We start from the raw sequence: 23,441 nt of genomic DNA on the forward strand, positions 1-23,441 counted from the left end.
AAGAATGTCCAAGGGCAAGAACAAAACGACGACCGCCAGGGGCCTGGCATGACACATGTACATCCAGATTCTGTACCTGGAGGCACAGCGCTGTCAGGACAGCACCTGTCAGGGGCCTGGCATTAAGTGCCACTTGATAACTGCACAGGCACATGGTGCATTTCTGATACCACTGCTGTCAGACCCTTCTCTCTGACATCCTTATTTTTTGTTTGTTTTGTTTTCTCTTTTTGCTGCATACAAGGCATATGGAAGCTCCCAGGCCAGGGACCAAGCCTGAGCTGCTGCAGAGAGGCCGGATCCTTAACCCTGTGCCACAGTGGGAATAACACATCCTTAGGTGTTCAGTCTTTTTTTTTCACCCAATTTTCTTGTAGAATATTTCCAGTCCTCTCTCAGAGCGTAGCTGGAGACAGTTGGATTGCTAAACAGATGTTCAGTTAAGACTGTAGATCCGCTTTCCTTAGGTTGTGTAAACGCCCTACGTTGAAAGATACCATCTGCATTCAAAATTACCTCTTGGGGAGTTCCCAGGTGGCCTAGCGGTTAAGGATCCCGCATTATCACGGTGTGGCTCGGGTTCGATCCCTGGCCTGGAACTTCTGCACGCTGCAGGTGTGACGAGAAAAAGAAAAGAAAAGAAAAAATCAGCAGTTGGCAACAACAGACAGTTAGTCACGTTCTGAGTTTTGCTCCTAGAATACCTTTTGTCCATTAAGTGGGACCCTAGCATTTTGCTTCTTTCTGCCCCGTCCATTTGTCTCCCTCTGAGTCCAGGAAGGCCGGAACTATTTATCTTTCATCTGCCACAGTGCCTGGCTCAGAAGCCTTGCTAAATATTTGAGTTGGCTCGCCCAGTGCGTTTGTGCAGAGGAGTGTTTGTGGATGCGTGTTCTCTGGAGCCCTGGGCTGGGAACGCGCCTCATCCTCGAAGGGCTGCCTCATTTGTTTATTCTTTGCTTCCCTCTCAGCTCCCTGACCTGCTGCGAGGATGTAAGATGGACCCGGAAGAGCAGGAGCTGTTGAATGATTACAGATACAGGAGTTACTCTTCCGTGATTGAAAAGGCTCTAAGAAATTTTGAGTCCTCCAGCGAGTGGGCGGATCTCATATCCTCACTGGGCAAGCTCAACAAGGTACGTGGGGCGGGGAGCGTTTGGGTGGCACAGAGGCAGGGACACCCCTGCCCTTTCATTCCTTCAAGGACTTGTCTTCTTAATGTTACGCTGCCTGCCGATTACAGCCCTTAGATAGGAAGAAAGGCCCGTGGTTCTGTCACCCAGTTACCCAAGGTACCTTTCGGGGTACTTGCCGCCTTCCAGTCCTTTTCTCCTAAGCATAGACATATGGTATGGAAGATAGTTGATCGAACAGCAGAAGAGTCATCTTCTCAGCAATATTTAAGTCTAAGCAAGGGATTTGGACCTGTTTGGGCTCATTTTTTTTTTTTCTTAGGGCCACACCTGCAGCATATGGAAGTTCTCAGAACCGGGGTGGAATCAGAGCTGCAGCTATGGCCTACACCACAGCCACACCAGATCCGAGCCGCATCAGTGACCTACACCACAGCTCACGGCAACGCCAGATCCTTAACCCACTGAGTGAGGCCAGGGATCGAACCTGTGTCCTCATGCATATTAGTCAGTTCTTAACCCACTGAGCCACAACGGGAACTCCCTAAACAAGATAGATTTTTAGTGTCCAGCTATTCACAGATAAATTGTCTTCTGTGTACTGCTTAGCATTTTTGTTTCTGGTCTACCATTTTACTGCTGACTAGTAACACCCAGAAGAAAAAAGATGAAATCCGTGTGGAAATCTGCCCAGAGATTGTGTGTGTGTGTGTGTGTGTGTGTGTGAGAGAGAGAGAGAGAGAGAGAGAGAGAGTCAGGTCCAGGAAGATCAAAACTGGTCATATGTAGACCTGACTTCGTGCTCTATGGATGAGGCTGTTGTATTTTCGCATCCTGCCTGGAAGGAGGGTGACCACTGTGCCCTGTAGGAGGAAGATATTTGGCCCTCGAAGAGGCTGTACCTGGCTCTCTTGCTGCCTGGCTCGGGCTCCTGGCTGTGGCAGCTGACTCTGGAGCCCTCTGGGGTACCCTGACCTGCTGTGAGGATGTAAGATGGACATAGGAGATGCCCAGCCTGGTCTGGATGGTCCTCACTCCCCAGGCCACACCCCCCAGGGGCCTCTAAGAGACCTCGCTAAAGAGAAAGAACCTCTATTTACCTCTTCAAGAAACCGGGGAGTGAGAATACAAGCAGCCTGACCATGGGCTCGGGGGTGGGGTGGGCAACGCCCAGGCAGCTTTCTAGCACCAGCCGCCGGAAAGCAGCTCTCAGCACCCACATATGGCACCAAGGAGATAGGCAGCTATTACAGGTAGTGGCCAGGAAACTGCCCAGTCTCTGCAAGGTGTATTTACAGCACGGGAGCCTCGTGGCTGGTGCTGGCTGGGATGGAGGCATGTCATCAAACAGCAAATAAGAGCTGGCGAGTGCTTTGGTTGTAGAGTGCTAACCTTTCCAGCTGAAGAGAACATTCACTCTCTTGCATGAAGGTGGGCCGCTTTTTTAGGGGGAAGGGAGAAGCCCTGGAATGGGATTTGGACAGGTTTGGGTTCTTCCAGGTGTTTCACTCTTTTAGCCCTTGACTCTCTGGAATCTAAAAAGATGCTTTTAGCGGGGAGGACATGTGTTCATTATGTTTTTTGTTGAGTTAAAATTCATGTAACATAAAATTTAGTCTTCACCCAGTTTAAAGTGTATGGTTAAGTGGCTTTTAGTACATCTATAATGTTACGCAGCCATCCCCACTCTACGTCCGGGATGGTTTTCACCACCCCCAGAGGAAACCCTCCTCGTTCCTCCCTTTCCCCAGCCCCTGGCAACCACTGACCTGCTTTCTGGGTCTGTGGATATTTCACAGAAAATAAGTCACACAGGAATGTGGCCTTTTGTGTCTGGCTTCTTCCACTTGGCGTGTTTCAAGGTTCATCCATGTTGTGGGTGTATCAGTACTTCATTGCTTATTACAGCTGAATGATGCTCCATCGTATGACGAGATCACAGTGTGCTTATCCAGTCATCAGTGGGGTTTCTGCCTTTTGGCCATCGTGAATAGCGCTGTATGGATATATGTGTACAAGTTTTTGTTTGAACACCTGTCATCCTTTCTTTTAAGTATGCACCTAGGAGTGGAATTACTCCGTTGTGCGGTGAATCTATATTGAACTTTGTTGGGGACCCACCGAGCTGTTTTCCTTGGTGGCTGCCCCACTTGATGTGCCTCCCTGCAGTGTATGAGGGTTCCATTTTCTTCTCATCCTCAATAACACTTATTGTCATGGTTTTCCTTTTTTTTGAATATCTTTTCATTTGCTTGTTGGCCATTTGTATATCTTCCTTGGAGAAACTTCTATTCAGAAGAGACTGGGCGCATTCAAGGTGGTATGGCCATCGACTGGAGAAATTTCTATTCAAGTATTAGGTCCGTGTTTAAACTACGCTGTTTATCTTTTTTTAATGGCCATGCCCAGGGCATATGGATGTTTCTAGGCCAGGGATCAAATCTGAGCCACAGCTGTGACAACACCTGATCCTCAACGCACTGCACCAGGCCAGGGAGTGAACCTGCATCTCCAGAGTGACCTAAGCTACTGCGGATTCTTAATCCACAGTACCACAGTGGGAACTCCAGAGACTGTTCTTTTTTAAAGGTGTTGGAACCCTTGTTGGAAATCAAGTAGCCATAAAGAGAGGGGTTTGTATCTGGGCTTTCATTTTTTCCATTGATCTGTATATTTACCCTTAGGCCAGTACCGCACATTTTGACTAATAAGCTTTTTTTTTTTTAACTTTTTGGCTTCACTTGCAGCATGCAGAAATTCCCTGACCAGGGATTGAGCCCTCAGCACCTTTGTAACAGAGCTATAGCAATGACAATAATGGATCTTTAACCCACTGAGCCACAAGGGAACTCCTCTAATAAGTTTTGAAATGGGAAGTAAGAGTCTTCCAACTTTGTTGTTCTTTTTTAAAATTGTTCTAGCTGTTCGGGATTCTTTGATATTCCATATGGATTTTAGGATCAGCTTGTCAATTTCTGCAAAAAAAAGCCAATTGGGATTTTGAGAGAGCTTGCATTGACTCTGTAGATGGCTTTGGGGAGTAGTGCCATGTTAGCAATATTGTCTTCTGAAGAGTTCTCTGATGGCACAGTGGCTTTAAGGATTCAGCGTTGTCACTGCAGAGGCTGGGGTCACTGTTGTGGCAGAGGTTCAGTTCCTGCCCCAGGAATTTCTGCATGCCTTGGGCACAGAAAGAAAAAAACCAAACGAATATCGTTTTCTAATCCGTAAACACAGGATGTCTTTCCATTTACTTAGGAATGTATACATTTTGAGGGAGGCCAAATTATAGGCTTAGAAAGTGCAGTTCTTAAGCAGTGAGGTTAAATAGAAGGCTTTGTTTTCAGTATACCTGAAAAACTTCCAAAAATGTTTTATCGTTGTAACCTGACTTCTGAAAGGCAGGTTATTGAGTACAGTTGAATTTTGAAAGTGGTGGCCATTCATCCATTCATTCATTCGCTAGCCACCTGAGTGCCTTCAAAATGTGTCAGTAGGTGCCAGGGGCGGCAGAGAGCAAAACAGACAAGACCCCGCCCTCATTCTGCTGGGGGCGGGGAAGCTGGGTGATAAGCGGAGTATATGGGCTTTTAGGTGGTAATGAGTGTTGTGGGAACAGTAAGGGAGGGAGGGGACAGTGTGACATTAAATGGGGTCGTCTAGGAAGACCTTGCTGAGATGGTGCCATTTGACCAAGTGCAGAGGCTCTGGTGTGTCTGAGGCCAGGGAGGGTGTCACAAAGCCAGTGAGGGGAAACGAGGCCGCAGAGGAAAGGGCTGGGGAGGGCGTCTGATCTTATAGGTCCTTCCACAGGAGAATCTGGCAGTGGCCCCTTGAGCTGGGGGGAGCCATCCAGCAGAGTGGCATGGCCTGGCTTCCCTTTTAGGTGCCAGACCCATTTCCAGGTGCCCTGCCAGGGTGGGGTTTGGCAAGGCAGACACAGGGAGAGCATTTAGGAGCCGTTGCTGTACCAGAAGCAGGCCCGTACAGAGGTGCTTGGATTCTGAATGTGTTTCGAAGGTGTTGCCTCTGGATCAGATGTGGGATGTAAGAGAAAAAGAGGCGGCAAGTGTGACTCGCAGGTGTTCTCCCAGGTTTCTGGCTTGAGGAGCCGAAGGATGCCATCAGGAGAAGGGGGAGGAGCCGGGTCGAGGGCTGAGCGGGGAGACCACTGTCCCCTTTGGGACGCGTTAGTTTGAGCACCTGGTAGACGTCCCAGTGTGATGTCCGTGGGTGGTGCGTTATGAGTCGTATTGGATAAGTGTTTAAAAAGACTACTTTTGGAGTTCCCGTTGTGGCTCAGCGGGTTAAGAACCTGGCAGAGTGTCCATGAGGATACAGGTTTGATCCCTGGCCTCGCTCCGTGGGTTACGGGTCTGGCATTGCCGCAAGCTTTTAGTATACATCACAGGTGCTGCTCAGATCCCTTGTGGCTGTGGCTGTGGGGTGGGCTGGCAGCTGCAGTTCCAATCCCACCCCTGGCCTGGGAACTTCTGTATGCCACAGGTGTGACTGTAAAAGGAAAAAAAATAAAGTGTAATTAGAAGACTACTTTTTGTTAAAGTTGTTAGCCAAGTCCATGCCCCCCACACCTGTGTCCTCTTTGCTTGAGCTTCCTGTTCTCTGTGGCCGTGATTAGGTCGTGAGGGCGTGCAGCCCGCTTGATGAATTTGCACCATGTGGGTGGGATGAGGGTGATGCCGCCCATCCCTCCCTCGGCCCAGCGGACCGCGGCTGACACCCAGAGAGCGAGGGCTGCGTGCCGAGGACGGGCGTGCCTCCTCGTTCACACTTGAGGTTGGACTCTGGTGAAGTCATCGCCCACAAGTAGCAGAGGGAGGACACAGACCCTGTCTGCCGGCCTCCAACCCTGTGCTCTGGTGCAGGGCCCCCAGCCGTCTTCCTGTCAGCACCTCTGTGGTTCCTGTAGAGGAACAAGGGTGCACCTCTTTGCTTTCTTCATGAGCCAAATGAGGGAGACCCAAGTATTAGCCCCATTCTCCCGGGGAAGGTAACTGGCTTGCCGATGTCATATGGCTGCCAAGCGATTGTTATGGATCGAATTGTGTCCTCCAGAAACGTTGTGGCCTAACCCCCAGGATCTCAGCGTGTGACCTTATTTATAGATCTGATCTTTCCAGAGCCAATCAAGGTAAAATGAGGACGTGATCCAGGATGAGCATGTCCTTATAAAAAGGGGAAATTTGGACATGGACACAGACAGGCAGAGAGGGAAGATGCCACATGAGGATGGAGGGCAGAGACTGGAGGCGGATGCAGTTAAAAGCCGAGGAACACCGAGAGGGCCGGAAAACTGCCAGGAGAGCAGCCTGGAGCCGTTTCTCCTTCCCAGCCTCGGGGGGAACCAGCCCTGCTGATTCCTGGCCTCCGTTGCTGTTTCTGTGAGCCCCCCGGGTAGATGGTGCTTTGTTACAGAAGCCCTGACAGTCGGAGACAGTGGTCGAACCAAGGTAGACTGAACATGTCGGTGCTGGGGACCCAGCATTGAACACATGATTCGTAGGGCATAAGTGGCAGACAGACAGCAAATACATGTGATGTCAGGCGCTGAATGCTAAGAGGAGAAATTCACCAGGAGAGTTGGTAGCAGGGAAGGCGGATGGGATGCTGGCTCAAACAGAGATGGCTCTCTCATAAAGTGACATTTGAGATTTGCGCAGAGGCCCAGGTGCAGCGAGCTGGCTGGCAGGGAGGCCATCTGGGGTGCAGGCCTGTGTCCAAGTACAGCCGGATGGGCGTGGCTGGAGAGGTGACGGGGGTGAGAGAGGAGAGGTAGCCTGGGCAGATCATGGCTTTTGAACCGTGATGGAGGGAAGCCACTGCCTTTCCAGACAGGCTTTGAGCAAGGTGACCCTCGGCTGCCTTTCTTGGCAGAGGAATCCCTCTGGCTGATGCGTGGGGAGTGAGCCTGACCTTGGCACCCTTGGAGTAGAAGTGAGCAGCCTCAGCACCCAGATCAGTTACTGGACGCAGAGAGTTTGAGAGGATGCTGGAGAGGGCAAGCCTCTATCAGCATGCTTCTGGGAGACCCTCAGCTTCTGCATTCAAGTATGCCTGATCAGAGTTGATGTGATGAAGAATTTTCTTAGAGTTCCCGTTGTGGCTGGGTGGGTTCAGGGCCTGACGTTGTCTCCGCAAGGATGTGGATTTGATCCTTGGCCTCACCCAGTGGGTTAAAGAATCCAGCATTGCTATGGGCTGTGGTGTAGGTCCCAGATGTGGCTTGGATCTGGTGTGGCTGTGGTGTAGGCTGGCAGCTGCAGCTCCAGTTAGACCCCTAACCTGTAATTTCCATATGCAGCAGGTGCGGCCCTAAAAAGCAAACAAGTAAAAATAAAAAACCTTAGCACTAGGGGTTCCCGTCATGGCTCATTGTTTACCGAACCCGACTAGTATCCATGGGGATGCAGGTTCAATCCTTGGCCTCGCTCAGTGGGTTAAGGATCTGGCATTGCTGTGAGCTGTGGTGTAGATCACAGACGTGGCTCGGATCTTCCATTACTGTGGCTGTGGTGGAGGCTGGCAGCTTTAGCTCTGACTCAACCCCTAGCCTGGGAACCTCCATGTGCTGCGGGTGGGGCCCTAAAAAGACAAAAAACCTTAGCACTAAAGCTTTTTTTTTTTTTTTGTCTTTTTGCTATTTCTTTGGGCTGTTCCCACGGCATATGGAGGTTCCCAGGCTAGGGGTCAAATCGGAGCTGTAGCCACCGGCCTACGCCAGAGCCACAGCAATGCGGGATCCGAGCCGCGTCTGCAACCTACACCACAGCTCACGGCAACACCGGATCGTTAACCCACTGAGCAAGGGCAAGGACCGAACCCACAACCTCATGGTTCCTAGTCGGATTCGTTAACCACTGCGCCACAACGGGAACTTCTAAGTTTTTTAAAAAAAAAAAAAAAGTGTCGTAATGGTCCTAAATGAACCACTTTTTTTTTTTTCCTGCTTTTATTCAATATCCTACTGCTTTACTGTTTCACAAAATGGCCAGAAAGCAGGTAACATGCATAGCAACAGAAATAGGTCTTGGGGTTGTTATGTGTTTTAGTTTCTAAAATCTTATTGCTTAACAACAAGCATCTCCTTTTTAATTACTTTTTAATTTTATTTTATTTATTTATTTATTTTGGTCTTTTTGCCTTTTCTAGGGCCACTTCCGAGGCATATAGAGATTCCCAGGCTAGGGGTCGAATCAGCCGTAGCCACCGGCCTACGCTAGAGCCACAGCAACACGGGATCCGAGCCGCGTCTGCAACCTACACCTCAGCTCATGGCAACACCGGATCCTCAACCCACTGAGCAAGGCCAGGGATTGAACCCGCAACATCATGGTTCCTGGTCAGATTCATTAACCACTGCGCCATGACGGGAACTCCAAGCATCTCCTTTTTAAAGCAGAGCCTCCTTGCTGTGGCATGATGGGAAGATGGTGACCAGAGCTCGGGGACCAGGTGGACGGTTCTGGCTCTTTGCACCTGAACACGTGATGAGTCTCGCTTAGACCCTGACATTTACCCATGCCCTGCTAACTGCTTCTCTTTTAAATAGCATCAGTTCCCATGGAAGCCTCTTTGGTTTGGGGTCTGCATTATTCTGCCAGGGCTGTCGTAACAAAGTACCGCAGACTGTACTGACAGCACAGAGCTGGATTTCCTCACCATCTGGAGGCTGGGCATCTAGGATCAAGGTGTTGGCAGGTTCAGTTTCTTGTGAGGCATTTCTCCTTGGCTTGGGGACAACTGCTTCTCCCTGTGTCCTCTTCCCTGTCAGTGTCCTGAACGCCTCATCCTATAAGGACACCAGAAGTGTTGAACACCACCCATGTGGGCTCATTGTACCTTGTTACCTCTCTAAGGGCCCTGTCTCCAGATATAACTGCATTCTGAGCTTCTGGGGGTCAGGGTTTCAACATAGGAATCTGGGGACTCACTTTAGCCCATAACAGGGTCTGACAGTGAGATACAGATTGTCTCTTCATATATCAACTTTAAAAAAAAAAAAAAAAACCCGTTTTTTCTTTTAAGGGCCTCACCAGCAGCATATGGCGGTTCCCAGGCTAGAGGTCAAATCAGGGCTCCAGCTGCCAGCTTATGCCACAGCAACACCAGATCCGAGCCGAGTCTGTGACCTACACCATAGCTCACAGCAACACCAGATCCTTAACCCACTGAGCGAGGCCAGGGATCAAACCCTCAACCTCGTGATTCCTAGTTGGATTCGTTTCTGCTGTGCCATGATGGGAACTCCCCCAAAAACCTAATTTTTTTTTTTTTTTTGCCTTTCCTAGGGCCACACCCTCGGCGTGTGGAGGTTCCCAGGCTAGGGGTCTAATCTGAGCTGTAACTGCCAGCCTACGCCACAGCCACAGCAATGCAGGATCCGAGCTGCGCCTGCGACCTACACCACAGCTCATGGCAACGCCGGATCGTTAATCCACTGAGCAAGGCCAGGGACCAAACCCACAACCTCATGGTTCCTAGTCGGATTCGTTAACCACTGAGCCACGACGGGAACTCCCCAAAAATCTAATTTTTAATGGAAGCCCAGTCAGCTTGTCATCATGTGCCTCATGAAAGAGTAGAGTGTTAGTTATTTAATCTCTTTTTTATTGCCCTGGAGCGCCATGAAGAACTTCAGTTCTCATATGTATGGTTGTACCATGTGTGCCCAGAATTTCCGAGTCACCCAGGGCAGCCTCCCGGCTGTCCTGGTCCACCCGGACTGCTTTTATACCACAGACTTGGGGGCTTACCAGCAGACTTTTGTTTCTCAGTTCTGGAGGCTGGAAGTCAGGATCAAGGTGCCAGCCGATTCGGTGTCTAGGGAGGGCCCTCTTCCTGGTTCACAGTTGCTTGTCTTCCCTTGAGTCCTCCATGGTGGAGGGGGCAGGGAGCTCTGGGGGGGTCCCTTTTACAAGGACACCAATCCCATTCTCCAGAGCTCCATCCTCACGACCTAATCACCTCCCCAAGGCCCCACCTCCCCAGACCATCACACTGGAGACACACTGAGACCGTGGTCCTGAGGCCTCGTGCCCCAGCTGCCTGCACCTGGCCAGCTCTGCACCGGCTTCCTTGTGGGGGCTGGTGAGGCGTGTTCCCTTAGGGGAGTTCAGCCCTCCAGGTTGGGCTTCCCTTTGTGTCTCCCTGTGGGGGCCCTGGCGGTCCTCCTCCCCAACCTCTTCCTCCCTCTGCTGAGATGCTTTTGGAATCACCACCCCAGCGCCCCCTGGACCCGGCTCTGCCCAGCGAGTGACTGGAGTAGGGCCCTGAGCCCCCCTCCACCTCATGATGCTGGTTTCATCTTGTCATCTCACTTTTAGGGCCCCATCCGGAAGAGAGCTGGCGTCGCAGTTTAGGGCAAGTATTTTAGTCATTTTCCAGCAACTTGGGCTGCCGTCCAGGGTGATGACCTTGAGGGTAGAAGGTGTCAGATAAGTGGGGTGTTAGGGTCATACTGGAAGGACATGGGCCTGGGTGCCTTCTGAGAAGAGACCAAATTCAAAGGACCTGGCTGGAAATTATTGACTCTTTTCGGTTGTAAGTAGATCTTGCTCCTCTGCAGGAGAGTGGCAAGCCCAGGGCCATTTGCTTCTGGCTGTGTTCTGCTGTTCTTGGCCCCCGAACTTAGGCGATGCAGCTAATCGAACGTCAGGCAGGACTCCCATGCCTAATGCGTGAAGGCGCCCAGTCCTCTGCCGCTGTTGTGTCATCCTTTTGGTGGGTGATGCCCCGAGGCTCAGGTCATGTTACTGCTTCTTATCCTACCATGCGTTATCCAAAAGGAGCTGAGAACTGGCCAGGGCTGAGACAGTGGCCCCGCTGCGAGCCACTCAGACACCGTAAGGCCGACGTGGTCCTTCTGGAAAGAGCATTCCTCTGTGCTAAAAGGAGTCTGATATGCTTCCAGAAATTATAGCTAGGATAATCTATTTGCTTTGCATCCAACCAAAGGATATTTGTGCTGTTCTTCCTTTCAGATCTGCTGGAAGGGTGGAGATGGTCCAGATTTGGACAGGTGAATTAGTCCTCTAGCAATCTAGTGACAAAAGCTCTTCTAATAATAATTTTAAAAAGGTCATCTGGCAGAATTGAGTTTATGAATAGGGGAGAGGGCTATGGTTCCTTTACATTTTAGAAATACTAGCAAGAAAGTTAAGAAGCCAGAAACTTCATGTCAGACAGGCTGTGGTAAAGAAGCCGCCCCCCCCCCCCACACACACACCAAATTCATACTTTGAAGCCCCAACCCACTGCAGTGTGACTGTGTCTGGTGGTAGGGTTTCCAGGAGGTAAGTAAGGTTAAATGAGGTCATAAGGGTGAGGCCCTAATCCAGTAGGACTCTGGCCTTAGACTGAGCGAGCTCCCTCCCCTCCATGCGAGGACACAGTGAGCAGGCACCATCAACACCTCGGGAGGAGAACGGGCTCAGCCAGCACCTTGATTCGGGGCTTCCAGCCTCCAGAATGGGGAGAAATAAATTTCTGTTGTTTCAACTGCCCAGCCTGTGATATTTTGTTATGGCGAGGAAATAAGTTAAACTGGGCTATTTTGCCAAAAGGATGACTGATTGAATGTAAGCATCAATATTCAGGCTTGTGTTCGAGTCAAATACAGGCATTTCCCACGATTTATCTTTTTAAAATAGTCTTCCGTTTTCTTTTTTCACGGCTTTGTGGTATGATAAACTACACGTATTTGAAGTGTATAATTTGATGAGTTGTTTGTTTGTTTTTTTGTCTTTTGTCTTTTTTGTTGTTGTTGTTGCTATTTCTTGGGCCGCTCCTGCGGCATATGGAGGTTCCCAGGCTAGGGGTTGAATCGGAGCTGGAGCCACCGGCCTACGCCAGAGCCACAGCAACTCGGGATCCGAGCCACGTCTGCAACCTACACCACAGCTCACGGCAACGCCGGATCATTAACCCACTGAGCAAGGGCAGGGACCGAACCCGCAACCTCATGGTTCCTAGTCGGATTTGTTAACCACTGCGCCACGACGGGAACTCCAATTTGATGAGTTTTTATGCACGTCTATCCTTATGAAGCCATCACCACGTAAGAAATGAGCATACGCCCGTCATCCCAGAAGATTCCTCATGACCTTTTGTGGCCCCCCGCCTCCCCTCTCTGCCCCCCATGCCCAGGTGACTGGTGATGTTTTCTATCACTGTTGACTAGTTTGCATTTTTGAAAATTTTATGTCAACAGACTCATACACTAAAGAGACATTTCTCCAGAGAAGACATACAGATGGCCAAAAACACATGAAAAGATGCTCAACATTGCTAATTATGAGTGAAATGCAAACCAAAACTACAGTGAGGTACCAACTTACACTAGACAGAATGGCCGTCATCAAAAAGTCTACAAATAATGCTGGAGATGGTGTCAAGAAGAGGGAACCCTCTTACACTACTGGTGGGAATGTAAATTGGTGTAGCCACTATGGAGAACAGTATGGATCTTCCTCAAAAAACTAAAAATAGAACTACCATATGGTCCAGCAATCCCACTCCTGGGCCTATATCTGGACAAAACCATAATTCAAAAAGATACATACATCCCAGTATTAATAGCAGCACTATTTACAATAGCCAAGACATGGAAACAACCTATATATCCATCTTCCAGATAAAGATGTGATAATATATATAATGGAATATTACTTGGCCATAAAAAGAATGAAATAATGCTATTTGCAGCAGCATGGATGGACCTAGTGATTATCATACTGAGTGAAGTAGGTCAGACAAAGAAAGACAAATATCATATGATATCACTGTTATGTGGACTCTTAAAAAATGATAGAAATGAACTTATTTACAGGACAGAAACGGACTCACAGACTTTGAAAACAAATTTAGGGTTACCAAAGGGGAAGGTTGCAGGAGGGATAAATTAGGAGTCTCGGATCAACATATACACACTACTATATATAAAATAGATAACCAACAAGGGCTTATCGTATAGCAGAGGGAACTCTACTCAATATTCTTTAATAACCTAGAAAGGAGAAGAATCTGAAAAGGAATGGGTGTATGTGTATATGTATAGCTGAATCACTTTGCTGTACACCTGAAACTAATACATTACAAATCAACTATATCCCAATACAATATAAAAATTAAATTGAAAAAAATAGACTCATAAAGTATATACTCTTTTTTTTCCTGGTCTGGCGTCTTTCGCTCAACAAAACTATTTTGAAAATCATCCAAGTTGTATATATTGATGATTGATTCCTTCTTACTGCTGAGCAGGATTTCATGGACATAGACCATTTATTTATCCATTTGCCTGTTAATGGACATTGGGTTGCTTCCAGTAAGTATATATTTAACTTTTTAAAAATCTGCCAACTTGTTTTCCAAAGTAGTTGTATCGTCTTCCACCCCACCAGAAGTTATGGGAACTCTAGCTCTTTCCTATTCTTGCCAGCACTTGGTATAGGCATTCTTTTGTTTTATTATTATTGAAGTGTAGTTGCTTCACAATATTATATTAGCTTCAGGTGTACAGCATAGTGATTCAGCACTTTTAAAGATTATACTCCATTAAAAGTTATTAAATGACTGTAATTTCCTGTGCTATATAGTATGTCCTTGTTGCTTTTCTATTTTATACATAGTAGTTTGTATCTCTTACTCCTATCCCCCTAATTTGCCTGTGCCCTCTTCCCTTATCCCTTTGATAACCACTAGTTTGTTTTCTAGATCCGTGAGTCTGTTTCTGTTTTGTATTTGCATTCATTCGTGTCATTTTTAGGTTCCACATAAAAGTGAAATCATGCTGGAGTTCCCATCGTGGTTCAGTGGTTAGTGAATCCGACTAGGAACCATGAGGTTGCAGGTTCGATCCCTGGCCTTGCTCAGTGGGTTAAGGATCCGGCGCAGATGCGACCGGATCCCGCGTTGCTGTGGCTCTAGCACAGGCTGGTGGCTACAGCTCCGATTGGACCCCTAGCCTGGGAACCTCCATATGCCACAGGTGTGGCCTTAGAAAAGACAAAAAGATTTAAAAAAAGTGATATCATGCAATATTTGTCTTTTTCTATCTGACTTATTTCACTAAATATAATATTCTCTAGGTCCATCCACATTGCTGCAAATGAAGATTTCATTCTTTTTAATGGCTGAGTCATATCCGTGTGTGTGTGTGTGTGTGTCACATCTTCTTTATCCATCCTTCTGTTAATGAGCACTTGAGTAGCTTCCATATCTTGGGTGTTGTAGATAGTGCTGCTATGAACATTGGGGTGCATATATCATTTCAAATTAGTGTTTTGATTTTTTCCAGATATAAACCCAGGGGTAGAATTGCCGAATCAAACGGTGGTTCTGTTGTTAGCAGTGTAGGGTTATCTGTACTGTTTTCCATAGTGCCTGCACCAATTTACATTCCTGTCAACAGTGTTCAAGGTCTCCCTTTTCTCCACATCCTCACCAACATTTGTGATTTGTAAACTTTTTGAAGAGAGCCATTCTGACAGCTGTGAGGTAATACCTTGTTTTAATTTGCATTTCTTTAATAATTAATTAGCAATGTTGACCATCTTTTCAAGTGCCTGTTAGCCACCTGCATGTCTTCTTTGGAAAAATGTCTGTTGAGTTCCCCGTCGTGGTTCAGCAGTTAACAAATCTGACTAGCATCCATGAGGACACAGGTTCGATCCCTGGCCTTGCTCAGTGGGTTAAAAATCCAGCATTGCAGTGAGCTGTAGAGTTGGTTGCAGATGCGACTGGGATTCCGCGTTGCTATGGCTCCGGCATAGGCCAGCAACTACAGCTCCGATTTGACCCCTAGCCTGGGAACCTCCATATGCCACAGGTGTAGCCCTAAAAAGCAAAAAAAAAAAAATGTCTGTTGAGGTCTTCTGCCCATTTTTTTCATTGGGTGGTTTGGGGGTTTTTTTGATATTGAGTTGTCTGAGCTCTTTGTGTATTTTGGACATAAACCCCTTGTCAGTCTTATCATTTGCAAATATTTTCTCCCATTCTGTAGGTTATCTTTTCATTTTGTCAGTGGTATCCTTTGCTGTGCAAAAGCTTTTGTTTTATTTTGTTTATTTATTTATTTTTTTGGCCACACTTGTGATAGAAGTTCCTAGGGCAAGGGATTGAACCCAAGCCATAGCAGTGACAATGCTAGATCCTTAACCACCAGGCCACCAGGGAACTCCAACAAAAGCTTTTAAGCTTAATTAGATCTCATTTATTTATTTTGGCTTTTATTTTTATTGCCTTAGAAGTCATATCCAAAAAAAATATTGCTGTGATTTATGTCAAAGAGTGTTTTGCCTACGTTCTCTGTTAGAGGTTTTACTATTTCAGGTCTTACATTTAACCCATTTTGGTCTTTAATCCATTTTGAGTTTATTTTTGTATATAGTGTAAGGTAATATTCTAATGTCATTCTTTTACATGTAGTTGTCCAGTTTTCCCAGCACCAGTTGTTGAAGAGACTGTCTTTTCTCCATCCATTGATCTACGTATCAGTTGTTTGTGCATTACCATGCTGTTTTGATTACTGTAGCTTTGCATTATTGTCTGAAGTCTGGGAGGGTGATACTTCCAGATTTGTTCTTTTTTCTCAAGATCGTTATGGCAATTCACGGTCTTTTATGATTCCAGATGAATTTTTGAATTGTTTTACGTCTGTGAAAAGTGTCATGTGTATTTTGAAAGGCATTGCATACTATCTGTAGCTTGCTTTGAGTGGTATGGCCATTTTAACAATTTTAATTTTTAAAATCGTAAGAGCACAGGACATGGCGATCTTTTCATTTTTGTCATTTTAGCGGGACGGTAGTAGTATCTCCCTGTGGCTTTTGCATTTCCCAAATGACTAATGATCAGAGAGTTAGGACATCATCAGTTTAAATTTGCTTTAGTCCTATAGAAGTTCAACTCAAAAGAGAACTCTAAGAGCCTACACTGTTTCGTTGTATGTGATAGAAAAATTGGAAATGACCACTCCAGTAGGGGTGTGGCAGCAGGATAAGACATGATGACACAGGCAGCATCCACCTGCAGTGGACTGGTAAGTACCAACATGAAAGATGCTTTTAATAAAATAAGGGGGCAAAAGAAGGTTGAACAGTTCATGGATAGCTGTTGTGTGAGAGAGAGAGAGAGAGAGGAAGGGGGTGGGGAGCTGTGCAGGAGTGGACAAGACCTAGAAGCCCTCTATTGCCGGACTATTTTACTTCCAGTTTTTCACAATTCCACAGGAGGATCTAATGGACCTCTCTCTGCCCATGGCTATTTTTGTAAGGTATGTAGCCAGTGGTGGAGTTGCTGTGTCAGTGAACGTATCGTTAAACCTTTGGACTCCTGCATCTCTGTGGACTGCATCTAATTCCACTCACCTGCGCTTTGGTTCTGGAGCCACGCCTTTCAGCTGCTGTGCTTTCTGTCTTTATCTGGCAGGACCACATTCTGCACCCACCCTGCCCACTCTTCTGTTCCAGAATTTTTCTCCTGTTCCAGCGTGGTTTTCTTCCAGATGAACTTCAGAACCATTTGCAGAGTTTTAAAAAACATCTTATGGGGGAGTCCCCTGGTGGCTCAGCAGGTTAAGGATCCAGTGTTGTCCCTGCTGTGGGTCTGGTTACTGCTGTGGCATGAGTTCGATCCCTGGCCTGGGAGATTTTGTAGGCCGTGAATGCAGCCAAAAAAAAAAAAAAAAATCTTACAGGAGTTGGTTGGTGTTGGGTGACAAATAACTGAATATTTTGGGGAGTAGTGACATCTTCACACAGTTGGACCTTCCCCCTCCCACTTGGAACTGTCATGATCTCTAGATCTATTAAAAAGCATTCAGGAGTTCCCACTGTAGTGCAGTGGGTTAAGAATCTGACTGCAGCAGCTTGGGTTGCTGCAGAGGCGTGGGTTCAATCCTTGGCCCAGTGCAGTGGGTGAAAGGATCTGTCATTGAGGTAGCTACAGCCTAGGTTGAATCTGTGGCTCAGATTCAATCCCTAGCCTGGGAATGTCCATGTTCTGTAGATGCGGGGGGAAAAAAAGAAAAGAAAAAGACATTCATTAGGTCCCTAAGTATTGAATTGTTCTCACATAAGTCCTGTGTGTCTTAAATATATTAGACATTTTATGCAAGTATTTTTGCTATTATCAATGGGATTATTTTCCACTTTATGTTTTAACTACTTGTTGTCATGTAGGAAACTATCAAGAATTTGAAAACTGGGAGTTCCTGTCATGGCTCAGTGGAAGCGAATCTCACTCGTATCCATGAGGACATAAGTTTAATCCTTGGCCTCGCCCAGTGGGTTAAACATCCAGCATTGCTGTAACCTGTGGCGTAGGTCACAGATGTGGCTCGGATCCAGAGTTGCTCTGGCTGTGGTGTAGGCCAGTGACTACAACTCTGATTTGACCCTTAGCCTGGGAACCTCCATATGCCACTGGTGCAGCCCTAAAAAGACCAAAAAAAAAAAAATTTGAAAACTGGCCATATTAATGAATTTATTTCTAAGTTTTTTCAGCCTCTTGTTTTGAATTCTTCAGGAAGGCAGGTGTACATATCATCAACCAGTACTCTTTGTGGTTTTTGTTAATGTTTTGCTAGCATTTTCTCCAAAAAGGTTAAATCATGATGATACTATCTGTGTATTAGTCACAGTAGTGTTAGCTGCTGTAACAAGTCCAAAAATTCAGTGCCAACTTAAGAGTGAAGTTTCTCATTCAAGTATCCCTTTAGCACCGTGATCCAGATTGGGCAACTCCCTTCCCTGTGGTCATTCCAGAGATTCAAGCCAAGCACTCTGCCTTCTTTAACACGTGGCTTCCAGGGTTGCTCTATTTACTGCCATTTGTCCCTCAGGAAGGGGGAAGGGCATGAAAGGGCATACTTAGATCTTAATGATACATCTTACTTCCACTCGTATCTTCAAGGGAGAAAAATGCCGGCTAGCCCAGCAGCCCTGACTCAGCCATAACCCTTACCACAGAAGGGAACTGGATTCAGGTGTGCGGTCCCAGCCCTGCCCTACCTGGCGTGCACTAATCTTCATGGGAGTTTCCCTAGTGTTGCAGCATTATCTCAGCCCTGCAGGTCCATCATCTGGCTTGTCTCTTCAAGGATCAATTTGTACCTTATTTACTAACCTTAGTAACGTCTTACCTTTATACGGTGAGAAATGTATGTCATTTCATTACCCGAGCAGTTTGTAAAGTGTGAAGCACTTTTTTCCCCAAGCAACACAGTTCTGCCTTACATTTTACTCCTGGATTTTTGGTGATTATTCTGCTTAACCCAGATTCTCCTAATGCCTGAGAGATGCCTTGGAAGTTGTACGTTGGAAGGTATGCTCATTCAGATGCCGTGGGATGAAGGAAGGAACGCCGAGCTGGGGAGCAGAGCATCTGGGTTCATGGTCAGGCTCACCACGTCTCAGCTTGGGGCAGATATGCTGGTGGCCCAGCCACTCACCCTCTTCCTGTGTGTCCAGATGGCGATGCCATGCAGCATGGTGGCCCCCATCTTCCAGCCCAGCAGTACTTGCTGTTGTGGGAGGACTTAATCCTAGTTATTTTAGGAGTTCCCATTGTGGTGCAGCAGAAACAAACCCAACCAGTATCCACGAGGATGCAGGTTCGATCCCTGGCCTCGCTCAGTAGGTCAGGGATCTGGTGTTGCCGTGAGCTTTGGTGCAGGTCTCAGATGCAGCTCAGATCCCAAGATGCTGTGGTGTAGGCTGGCAGCTGTAGCTCCAATTAGACCCCTAGCCTGAGATCTTCCACATGCCACAGGTGCAGCCCTAAAATGCAAAGAAAAAAAAGTCTTAGTTACTCTATTTTCCTTGGCAGGGATTAATTTAGACCTGGGCACACGACCTTCTCCAACCATGACATATGGCCGGCCGACTTCTGGAAAGGATTTCCTGTAATATAGAGAGACAAGAAAGGAACAACCTTTTTTTTTGGCTCCTCTCTATAGTCATGTGAGAATTTACTGCCTGGTGTGTAGCAGGAGGTTAAAACAGGAAAAGGCTGAAGATGAGTCAACTCACCATTGGGCGCACATAAGCATGAGTCCTTTTAGGATGTCATTGAGCCCCTGCACTAACCAGACACAGACCAGGCTCCTCTAGACCAGGGTTTCTGGGCCTCAGCACTGTTGACCTTCTGTGATGGGGCAGGGGTGCTGTCCTGTGCGTTGTAGGGTTGTTGGTCAGCATCCTGGTCTCTGTCCACCAGACGCCAGTGGCACACACACACACACACACCCTCCCATTGTAACAGTCAGAAGTGTCTCCAGACGTGGCCAAATGCTCCTTGAAGGAAAAATTGCCCCAGTTTGAGAACCATTGCTCTAGGTTTGGTTGCGAGGTGATGTGTCTTCAATGAGGCTTATTTAGTAGTCAGATATCCTGTTCTCTTTTTTATGTCTTTTTTTTTTTAAGGGCCCCACCCGTGGCATATGGAGGTTCCCAGGCTAGGGGTTAGATCAGAACTGTAGCTGCTGGCCTACACCACAGCCACAGCCACAGCCACGTGGGATCCAAGCCACGTCTGCGACCTAGACCACAGCTCACGGCAACACCGGATCCTTAACCCACTGAGCAAGGCCAGGGATTCAACCTGCATCCTCGTGGATGCTGCTGAGCCACGATGGGAACTCCGGATATCCTATTCTTTATATCCAAAAATGCTCTTACTGATCTGCAACCTTGGACCGGACCATCCTTAACCCATGGGAGCCCGTTTCCTCCACGGGCTGATGCTGGCATACTTGTTTTTTGACAGTAGAAGTATGTGCGTGTTCCTTAAAAGACGCAGTGTCCTGTGCGGAGCTGTGCGCTCTCTGTGGGCATTCGTGTGCCTCTGGCTGGAGTCAGGCTTTTATGGAGTAACTGCCAAGGATTTCCTGTCTCCCCATCTGCGCAGGTCTCATCCTAAGTTCGGAACCTTCTTGGGTATCTTAGAAGATCGTGTTCTTCTGGCACCTGCTTTATGCCAGCCACACGTTCTGCCTCTGGGTTCTGAGTGCCCTGGGCAGTTTTATGGCTGCTGGGTTTGCAGAGGAGAGTCAGCCTTGGGCCTAAGTCCATCTGGAGGAATGAGCCGGGCTCTCATGCCTCGGTGACCTATGCTGGGCGCATTGTTAGCTTCTTCCACTGTTACTGCTTCTGTGTAGAGAAAAGCTTCCTTCAAGGACAGGGAGGCAGAGGGAAGGACAGCGGAGAAGAGCCTCGGGAGGGGTTCCAATCCAGTGGGACAGGCGGTGCCTCATTTGAGAGAATTACCTTCCCTGGTGCCGCATGTGCAGGACATATGCTCCTGGTGCTTCTGGTGCGCAAGAGGCTGGCAGAGCCCAAGCACTGGAGGACGCATCCAGGCTCTGCACATCTGTGCAGCCCTTCTGAAGCCCTTCCACCCTGGCCGGGGGTGGGGGGTGTGAGTAGGGGGACAACGGATGGGACTTTGAGTCCCCACATTTTGTCTCATTTGAGCATGCCAGCTCTGTTCTGCTGGGTGTGAATTTTGAAGAATATTGAGTTCTGCCAGTAAAACTTGGGGGACTGAAGTCTGTTTGGAATTTGTAATGAGACTCTGTCCCCAAGATGTTCTTCTCTTCTGGGTCCTTTAACAAGTCGGTTATTAGGCTTTTTTTTTTTTTTTCTTTCCACATCGCTGCATACAGGCCAGGGATCAGATGCAAGCCCCCTGTTGCAGCAATGCCAGATCCTTTAACCCACTATTCCGGGCCGGAAATGGAGCCATCATCCTGGTGCTGCAGAGATGCCGCTGATCCCATTGAGCCACAGCGGGAACTCCGGTTGTTAGGCCTTTGGTTTGTTAAATATGTCATCTGTATGTGGATTAAAATAAGTTTAACAAGCAGAAGAATAGCATATTTCGAGACATTTCATCATCTAGGATCTGAATGGAATGCTTTCTTTTATTATTGTCTCTACTGTATAGATTGTGGTTACATAAATCCTTAATGATTTCAGTTTTCTCTGCATCAGGTGTGTTTCAGGGTTTAGACTGTTCTGCAGGGTGTGTTTGCCCCATGTGTTCCTTTTCCCTTCATGTGGTTTACCGTAGAATTCCGGTGCCTTGACCCCCCCCCACCATTTTCCATCACTGGTCCCCCCCGATAGAGTGAGCCCTGTAGTGAGCCCCCATTGCATGCTTCCTACCCATTATTTTTCAAACCTAGAATCCTCCAAGGTCAGAGCCATTTGATTCCTTTTACTAATGAAGACACTATAAATGAAGCTCAGGCTGAATCAAGGCTCCCCAGTTCCACTGACAGTGTTTGAGCCCAGCCAGAGCTGCACGAAGCCCGTGGGGTGGGGGGAGGGCATGGACAGGAAAGGCTGCCGGGATGGACACCGAAGTCAGCAAAGAATAACGTCTGGAGACTGGGAAGCATCACGGTAGCCCCTGAAGTTTCTACGTGGGGAGGCAGGGAAAGGAGGGAGTGGTGAGCGTGAGGGGCTTTTACAATCTAGATGTAATACATTCAGTTTTTCAGTCTAAGTCTTTCTTTTCTGCAAATAAGTTCATTTGTATCCTTTTTTTTTTTATTCCACATGTGTTTGTCTTCCACTGTCTAACTTCACTTAGTATAGTTTCCAGGTCTATCCATGTTGCTGCAGATGGCATTCTTAGAAAAACTTACGGTTACCAAAAGGGACAGGTCGGGGAGTGGGAGGGATGGGCTGGGGGTTTGGGATTGGCATTTGGCGCATGCACACTGAGGTATACCAGAATGATTGGCCAACGCGAACTTGCTGTATGGCACAGAGAACTCTACCCAGTGTTCTCTGATCATCTATGTGGGAAAAGAATCTGAGAGAATGGATGCGTATATATGGATGACTGGGTCACTTTGTTGTATAGCAGAGATTATCAGAGCCTTGGAAATTCACTATACTTCAATAAAACTTAAAACAAAAATTAAAAAAAAAACCCAAACCCGAACAATCTAAGTGTAATAAATTCCGAAGCCTACAGTAAAGAGCAACAATTGAGCCTGTGTATTGTAGCCTGCCTTCTGAGAGGTCTGTTGTCATGTTCTAAGAAGTTGTTTTCTGACCTAATGTTAGACTCCAGAGTCATGTTAACCAGGAGACTGGAATGGCCCTGGTGCCGTGTTCCATGTTCGTGTGTGTGTGTGTCTGTGTGTGCGCGTGTGCCTGTGTGCATGCATATGTGCGTCCGTGACTCCCCGGTGATCCTGTGCCCTGGGAGCGGAGGTGCCGTGAATACCCCGGATGCTTCAGCTCCCTTTGAAGTCCGACCGGCAAGACCAGCCTGTGAGGAGGTGACGGTGCGTTTTCTTTGAGAAAAGACAAGAGTATCAGTGCACTTGTGGCTGGCTGGCTGGCTGGCTGGCGGGCGGGCGGGGGGCAGAGCAGAGCGCGACTCAGACCTGGGGCGGGGGGCGGGGCGCCCGTGCTGCTCATCCTGGTGTTGCTGCCGCCCTTGTCTTTCTGATCTCTCTCTCGAGTCAGACTAGCAAAGCATTCCCTCCTCGGCACAGCCACCTTCCAGATCGACTGATAAAGTGAGATTCTGAAGCTGCCAAGCTGGAGGTCCAGGCCCACGGCTCCAGCAGGGTGTTTCTTCCCACAGATGGTTAGTTAGTGCCACCCTGTGCCCCACCAACGCCTGGCCTGGGGGTTTTATAAGGTCTTCAGGCTGGGAGACGCTGCGCCTTTAATCGTCCTCTTATGCAAACAGCGTGGCATCTGCTCAGAAAGTCAAGTTACTCTTAGCTCCAACTATAAGGTAAAGCTGATGCAAAAGACAAAATTAATTTAAAGAAATTCTTAAAAGATAAAATAATTTTAAGAAATTTTTAGGAGTTCCCATTCTGGCTCAGCAGTAACGAACCCATCTAGTAACCATGAGGACACGGGTTCGATCCCTGGCCTCACTCAGTGGGTTAAGGATCTGGTGTTGCTGTGAGCTGTGGTGTAGGTCACAGCAGCAGCTCAGATCTGGCATTGTTGTGGCTGTGGTGTAGGCCCGTGGCCACAGCTCCAATTTGACCCCTAGCCTGGGAACCTCCATATGCTGAAGGCGTGGCCCTAAAAAGCAAAATAATAATAATAATAGTAAATTGTTAAAACAAAATGTGTTCTAATAGTCTCTCTGACTAATGTGGGAGGTTGAGTTAACCAGGACTCTGTGCCCTGCTGGCAGCTTTATTGCAGGCCAGGACATGGGACGTGGGATGTGGCTGCATTAACTGTGTTGTGAGTTACTGATTGGGTGCCCGGCTCTGCAGTTTGCCGTAAGCGTCCAGCA

At 47.7% G+C, this 23,441-nt stretch overlaps 1 protein-coding gene across 2 annotated transcripts in view; it reads left to right on the plus strand.

The window, feature by feature from the left end:
• Positions 1-23,441, plus strand: part of DOP1B (DOP1 leucine zipper like protein B) — a 133,871-nt gene that overhangs the window by 6,550 nt on the left and 103,880 nt on the right. For both annotated transcript variants that reach the window (XM_047796175.1, XM_047796183.1), the window contains exon 2: positions 972-1,136. In XM_047796175.1, coding sequence (XP_047652131.1) covers positions 999-1,136 — 138 coding nt within the window. In that variant the 5' untranslated portion in view covers positions 972-998. The remainder of the gene's footprint in view (positions 1-971; positions 1,137-23,441) is intronic.

The sequence above is a fragment of the Phacochoerus africanus genome, chromosome 1 (assembly GCF_016906955.1).
Source record: "Phacochoerus africanus isolate WHEZ1 chromosome 1, ROS_Pafr_v1, whole genome shotgun sequence".
NCBI lineage: Eukaryota > Metazoa > Chordata > Mammalia > Artiodactyla > Suidae > Phacochoerus > Phacochoerus africanus.